General features: G+C 50.3%; 2 protein-coding genes across 2 annotated transcripts; both read left to right on the top strand.

Annotated features, from left to right (window-relative positions):
* Nucleotides 1-1,526: 1,526 nt before the first annotated feature.
* On the top strand, nucleotides 1,527-5,357 carry AK88_05592 (uncharacterized protein; the record flags this gene model as incomplete). The annotated part of the gene is made up of 4 exons (XM_012483194.1): nucleotides 1,527-2,778; nucleotides 3,286-3,776; nucleotides 4,131-4,847; nucleotides 5,238-5,357. 4 exons carry the CDS (start codon nucleotides 1,527-1,529, stop codon nucleotides 5,355-5,357), a joined length of 2,580 nt encoding a protein of 859 aa, XP_012338617.1.
* A 1,001-nt stretch (nucleotides 5,358-6,358) lies between these two features.
* AK88_05591 (uncharacterized protein) lies at nucleotides 6,359-7,145 on the top strand (the record flags this gene model as incomplete). The annotated part of the gene is made up of 1 exon (XM_012483193.1): nucleotides 6,359-7,145. A coding segment is annotated over one exon (786 nt), but the record flags the coding sequence as incomplete, so codon positions are not given.
* Nucleotides 7,146-7,761: the final 616 nt, after the last annotated feature.

The following is a 7,761-nucleotide window of genomic DNA, read 5'->3' as shown; positions in this document are numbered from 1 at the left end:
TCGAAGAATGCGAGCTCGAGAGAAGTATGCAGGATAGGGAGTTATATTTGGATGATCTATTGCAACAGCTCTGACATTCGGCTGACGGCGCATATGAATGGGCAATAACGCATGCTGACCGTACACGACTTGTACTTCATTATGTAACATACGTCATATATTTCTTGTTTGCACTATTACATACCTTCTTTTTTTTTTTTGCTGCTCTGTTCTGCTTACTTCTGCTTACTTGTGCTTACTTTTGCCTTGTTTTGTTCATTTTCTGTGTAGTCCACTTCTTTTAACATGACCATAGGAACAGGTGCGTACCGGTTAAATGCATATAAAATGTAGATTTAAATGAATAATATGAACGGGTAGTATTCTCCTTTATGGGACATTCATTATTAAAAGATGAGCACGTGCATTCTAAGGCTATAGTGTACAACTAATATAGAATGCGCATACGCATTCGAGTATAAGGAGATTGTCTCCGAGCGCAACAGGCTGCGTGTAACAACGATTCGACGAGGTAGCCGCGTGTAAGAACGAGCAGCGATTGTCTCGCTGAGCACACGCGTCGAACAACGCGGCAGGGCAAGGCGGTTCGAGTACGGGGTTCGAGGTAGGATCCAGAGAAGGAACAGAGAGCGGGAGGTGCGGAGGAAGGAATACACATATTATGTGGGGGCGCGACCAAGAAACGGCAACGACGGTAGCAACGGCGGCACGAAGAATTGATGTTGTTACTGCGGTTTGGTTGTGCACGCACACAGAGACAACGTGTGTGTGACAGGCGTTTAGTGGACACCGGTGTAGACAGGCGGGAGCGGGCGTTATTCATGACGCGTTGTGTTTGAATGGTAGTGTAGTCGTACTTTTTTTTTTTTTCCTTTCTACATTTCTTTTTCTTTTTCTTTTTTTTACATTTTTTTTTTTTTTTTGTCTTCGCCTGTATTTATTCCTCTGCCATGCCCCATATATGGTTTCTGCGGCATTTAATAATAGTTCAAGAGTGGATTTGCATAGAGGGCAGATAGTTGTTTTGTTCTCTATAGAGTTCCCATGTTATGTGTTCAGGCCAGCAATTACTCATCAGGAGTAAAGGTAGCATATAACAAGGTCTAGTGCGGCCATGTGACGGTTAATATAATTCAAGTGGGACATTGGCACAATACTCAGGTGTGTAATATTTGAGCTAATCGAAGACGAAGAAGTATGTCGGCTAAGGAATTAGCGGATATATTGGCACAATACGTAAAGGAAAGGAACATACAGGGACCGTATGAGGTAATTTCCTATACATACAAGCCGCGTGCGGCGGTGTGCACAAGGCAGCACATGTGTGTGTATAAGCGCAGCATACTACAGGGCACCAGCATCTCGGACACGTGCTTGCTTCATATATACCGCATACGGCACATTTACATGTAACAGGAAGGAAGGGACACATATAATTACATGATTGCAACGGTTGCTGAATAACCGTGTGCGACCACATAGATATATGTGAATTGTGTTCAACACAGGCTGCTTTATGGAAGGATATGCACACACAACTGGAGATTTTTATTACGGATATGAAAGATGACAGTCAGTACGACAATGCTATTCCCTGTGAGAATGCATACTGGGAGCATCCAGCAGAAGATGGCAAGACAGACCAACGACCAAGGGAGATGACCAGGCGCAAAGAGAGAGTTATATGCAGACTCATGACGCAAGCGATATACTTTGCAAATGCATGGACTGACGCAGCACGGAAAAACGCAAGCCACGATGACCAAAATAAGGAGATAAAGGGAATAATGAGATGCACCATAGCGGATATATACAAAGACATACTGACGGAACACGGATGCGAAGGTCACTGGGGCACATATTACGCATGGTGGGTGGTGGACCAAATATCGCAAGCAATGAAGGCACCTGGGCGCGAGCAGCATTGTAAGCGGGGTATGTATAACACTATACACTTAGGGGACTGGCCCATGAGGCAGCAGATGAAGACATGGCTAAAGCAGAATGAACAGATGAAGGAGAGACTTGAACAGGAACGCATAAGCGATGGGTGCCAGGGCAGAACATTGAACATAGGGAGCGACATGACAAAGGAGTCAGAACAAAAGACAGATGAAACCACGAAGACTGCAATGAGGCAGGAGGCACAAGCAATTTTGAATGAAATGAAGAAAGAAATGAACGAGGAGGAGCAACGATTAAGGGCGCCAGGTGCGCCAGCACCCACGTACGATTCTGTGGGCGAAGAACACGAACAAAGGGGTGACCAGATAGACGCACAAATACAACACGCAATCGAGGAAGTGAAAGACAAAATAAAGGAACTGATCGAGAAGACTGCCCGTGACAAGGCAGCCGCCGCCAAAGCAGCAGCGGTGACAAAACCAGCCACGACCACCTCGGCAACCACAAAACCGGTAGCTGCAGGAGGAGGAGACCAGAAACGGCCGCAGCCCTCGGCACCATCAACATCAGGAGCAGTAGGAAGGGCAGATTCTCCAGCACCTGCTGCACCACCTGGCGCAGACGGGACAGGTGGGAACCCTGGAAGTAACAAGCCACAGGAAGGTGAGTTAGACTGCGAAAACGAGGATTCCAGTGGTGTTCTTTCAGGAACAGAAACCCATACAGGGTCTAGTGTCAGCGTTTCCAAGGGTCGTCATGCTATGCCAGGACAACTTCCCTGTAGTGAGTTGAAGAACTTACTACGCCAACAGGATATAACGAGTTCCCCTCCTGCTGTCATAGGTGGCGGATCCCCGGAACCTCGCCCTGCTGGTAATGCTCTGCGCCGTGCACACTGATACCCAATACTGGTCCTCACAATGCACTTATGCATACTCCCAGGAATGGCCCTGGAGGGGCCCAAGAACAAAAAAAAAACAAAAAAACAACTTTTCCGCGGAGAGAGAGGGAGAGAGACAGGGAGCGAAAAACCAACGTCGAATGAGCGAGAGCGATCGGCCAAGCGACGGGTCGGCCGCGGGATGTACACGTAGCCACGTAGACGTAAACGTAGACCTAGACGGACGTCGACAGACACACATAGTGTGTGTTGTGTGTGGCAGAGAGAGAGTCTTTTCCCGGAGTGGCACCTGCCACCCTCCGTTCGTCTCCCCAACGCCTGCCTCCGTCCCCTCCGTCCCCGTGGCACCGTCTCCCCAACGCTTGCCGCTGTCCCCGTGGCCAACCATCAGCTACAGACCACCCGTGTAGCTGACCGTGTAGTCAATCAACGACCGCACAAAACTGTAGTTTCATCACATTCACTTACCCTTCATTCAGGCACAGAGGATGCAGCCCGTACCCCAATACAGAATCCGGAGCATGCGCAGCCCACTGCAGCTGTGGGGCGCGTACATAGTGCGGCAGACGAGGAGGCAAAGGATAGGGAAGCCCAGGAGGAGGCTCGTCGGGCCCAAGAGAAAGCCGTCCAGGACGAGATTCAAGCTATAGAAAACTGGGAGACAGCAGAAAAAGAGGACGCACAGAAAATAAAACAATGGGTATCGGATGGTACTAAAGCACACAGCGACTTTGGACTTGAATTAACGCGTACATCAAAGGAAACGAATGATCCAGGAGGAGGAATTGCACCACCCACGTTACACGCGGGAACTTCTAATCATCCCATTGAATACCCCGGTACACCCGGGAATCCGAATAATGGTCCCGATGTCCCCGACCTAACCGGTACGGTCCTTACCGCCACTACTCCCGTACTCTTCTTCCTGTCCGCCGTCACCGTCGCCCTCCTTGGTTATTCCCTTTGGAAGGTAAGTAAATACGCGACGCCGTATATGTTCATCCGTAATATGTACCATAAGAGTGTGTTTCTACGGAGCTTCCTTACATGATGATGCCAACAAATGCATTTTCCTCATGGTCCTCGTTCCTTTTATTTGTAGTACTTTGCGTACCTCGCCAAACGACGACGAACATATCGCACCGTTCGTAACGTGCCGTCACCGCCACTCGACGAAGACATATTGGCGCATCTACAACGAGGAGCGCCGCCACCACCCGATTACGGGTACACGATGATTAGGGATAGGCGGCCTGCGTCTGCTGCCGCACGACGACGCCGCGGACGACGCCCCCCACGCGTGCATAGGCGCACGATTATCGAGCTACATCTAGAAGTGCTCCACGAATGCGAAACAGCCGAGTGGGAAAACGTCAACGACGACTATTTGCAAATACTCGTTGAACAGTTTATGGGGGGAAACAACGGACATAGTAGTTCCCCGGCTTCTTCTTCGAACGAGGAATCAACAACCGGCCATTCGACAAGCCACAGCCGCCTAACGCGGGATCCCACCGCAACGGATTCCTGTCTACCTAACGACGATAACCCATGGAGGTGTATGGAAAGCATACAGTTCGCCACGGACCCTTGTGCACCGCATGCACACGACCACGATCCATGGAGTTGTATGCAATCCATACAGTTAGATGCAGAACAGAGTCGTGCTCATTCCAACCACAGGCAGGCGAACTCGGCCCACGACTGGCATACCCATTGGATCCCTTGGATTGACCGAAACAAACATATTCTGCGGGCGTGCACGACGCAGCCGTGGTTTTTGCAATTAAAAGCGGATTGGAAACAATATCTGCGCGAGCACATGGTGGCAAACGGAGCATCCGGTGAGCACAGGACAGCCGCAACCATGGAAACGCAGAAATTGCATGCATGGAAAGAATGGGTAGCGCAACAACATCGGCAAATGCGTATGTATGGCCAGGAGGCGTCGTTCCAACATTTGTTGAATAATGTAGAGGAGGAGACAGAATCGCACAAAGGCGACATACCTCGCGTAGAACAACACTTAGACGTGGAAAAAGTAATGGCAGCACACGATATGCTACGCGTGACAGATTTACCGCCCCAGCAACTGCATGAGCCACCGCATATGAAAAAACCGTTAACCGCTCACACATGGATACTGATCCTGGCATTAGTCATAGAACAGTGCAAAGTCGAACGCAGTTTGCAGGATAGGGAGTTATATGTGGATGCTCTATTGCAGCAACTGTGACATTCGGACGACGGGGCACATGAGTCGGAAATAACGCATGCTATCCGTACACCACTTTTACTTCATTATGTGACATACAACATATATTTCTTGTTTGCACTATTACATACCTTCTTTTTTTTTTTGCTGCTCTGTTCTGCTTACTTCTGTTTACTTGTGCTGCCTTTTGCCTTGTTTTGTTCTTTTTCTGTGTAGTCAACTTCTTTTCATATGACCATAGGAACAGGTGGGTACAGCTTAAATGCATATAAAATGTACATTTACATGAATAATATGAACGGGTCGTATTCTCCTTTATGTGAAGTTAATTATTAAAAGATGAGCACGTGCATTCTACGGGTATCGTGCAGAACAAATATAGCATGCGACTCCGCATTCGAGTATAAGGAGAGATTGTCTCTCCGCGCACACGCGTCGAACAACGCGGCCGGGTAAACCGCATTGTAGCCGAGTGTAAGAAGGTACACATTTTTTCTCCGAGCAAACGCGGCTGAGTATAAGACGGATTCGACGACGTAGCCTAGTAAGCATTGTGCCGCGGGCAACAAGGAGGACGATTGTCTCTCCGAGCAAACGCGTCGAGCAAGCGCGGCCAAGTGTAACAACGATTCGACGAAGTGGCCGAGTAAGCATTGTGCCGAGGGTAAGAACGGAGGTAGAGATTGTCTCTCCGAGCAAAGGGTCGCTCCGAGTACAAGAACGGGATTGTCCAAGCAACGTGACAGCGAGGCATTGACGGAACAGGCGTTGACGGGAGAAGCGTTGACGGAGAAGACGTTGACGGAGACGGGGTGACGGAGAAGCGTTGACGGGAGAGGCGTTGACGGAGAGGCGTTGACGGAGAACGGGGTGACGGAGACGGCAGCGACGGCAAGGACGGCAGCAACGACGGTAGCAACGAAGACGCGGTCAACGCGCACGGCAGCATCTGGTGCTGCTGGGGGTGCTGGTGGTAGACCTAGTACGGGAGTTGCCGTAGGACGTCAGCACGCGAACGGGAACATGGCGGACACCGCGGACAAAGAGTGTGAAGGAGAAAGAATAGTGCAGCAAGGGCGTAACGCGGTGTACGTGGTGACCCCACGTGATGTAAGTTCGATTACACAGCCAGTGCCGCGATGGGCAGGACACAGGAATCAATATAAGAGGACTTTGTTGATACGGGCACTTACACATACATGTGAGAATGTATATGTATTTATGTGCAACAATATAGATAACATGTGACCATGGGCACTTTTTTAATGTTCATGTGCAACATGTAGGATAACGCATGGAACAACTGGAAGCAAGTGTTGGAGGCATTTACGGAACATATGGAGGCAAACAACGAACTAGCCGAAGCGTGGGGGGCAAACTGTTATAATACTGGTTGGAATGATTTCGGCAAGGGCCATGACAATCATACGGGGCAAACCGTAGCAGATGTGGTACGGTGCAGAGTTATGAGTGTTGCATGGGCCTTCGCAAATTGGTCGGACAAAGGTGCACACGCGACGGGGCCAGGGGTCCACATGACGAAGGAACAACAGAATATGTTCAGGTGTGAAGTGGTAAATATCTTTGGACACTTACTGAAAGAAAAATATTGTTCAGAGCAAAAAGGATACAGGAGAGGTGTAGAATATTCTCGGATAGCATTCAAGAGTATGCAAAGCGCGGGCATAAATGGAGTGGGAGCAATCAATGGTCCTGTTATAGATGGAACATGCACAGCATGTGGGTACGGCGAGAATCGAAGGTGGGCACACGCGATAAATTTGAAAGTAGTAGAGTGGCTCATGCAGCACGGGGACATAATGAACGAAATAGCAGCAATGGAAAGGGCAATGCCGTGTACAACAAAATGGACAGATTACATTAAGCAGCTGGACCCCGGGCAGAAACCTATTAAGGGTGGGAACACAGAAGGGGGAACGCTCAAAGACCGTTTGAGCGAAGCAGGGAAGAAGAAGATAGAGACAGCAGAGACGCAGCTGGAAGGAGCAGTAACACAGATACTTGAGAAAGTCGCGCAAGCCACAGACCACATACTGCAGCGAGCAAAGGAGGCGTTTCAGGAAGTGCAGAAGAACGCGAACACGGACGCAACTGAAACGACAGGTAACAATACGATTTGTAACACTACGAACATATGGCCCATACCGACCATGGCCGCATACCGGATCATACTGCCGCATACGCATACGCCGCGCGCACGGGTCGTACGGCCGAATATGGATGCGCATGCCGCCACAACACGAACACGCGGCGGAACAGCGTGGCACATCTTCGCTGCCACACGTTGCTGCCCCACTTCGGTGTAGCGGCGCTGTGCGGCCGCCACGCCGGTAGCGACGAGCATACCGTTCGCACCGTTGGCCACTGTGTAGACGAGTGTAGACGAGGTCTGTGTGTGCTGCGATGACCAGTGTAGCGGCCGCACAGTGGTGTGACAGTGGTGCGTGGGATGCAGCGGCCACGACGGGAACGGTAGCCGTAGCGGTAGCGACGACGACTGGGTACACGACATGACGGAGCGTAACGGCGGACGAGATGACGGCAACAACAAATACAAGTTGTACTGCTATCACCTCCGTCCACCGATTACGCAGTCCACCGAGTGCGCCCCCCTTTCTTCCTGTCTTTGTCCTCTTCTAACAACGTGCGCGCTCTCTAACACCGTCCCGCCCCTACCCTGCCGCTACCTGACCGCACCGTCCCGCCCCTTCTTTCTGTA

This window comes from Plasmodium fragile (assembly GCF_000956335.1).
Source record: "Plasmodium fragile strain nilgiri unplaced genomic scaffold supercont1.170, whole genome shotgun sequence".
Taxonomy (NCBI): Eukaryota; Apicomplexa; class Aconoidasida; order Haemosporida; family Plasmodiidae; genus Plasmodium; species Plasmodium fragile.
This window is presented reverse-complemented; position numbering and strand designations above follow the sequence as displayed.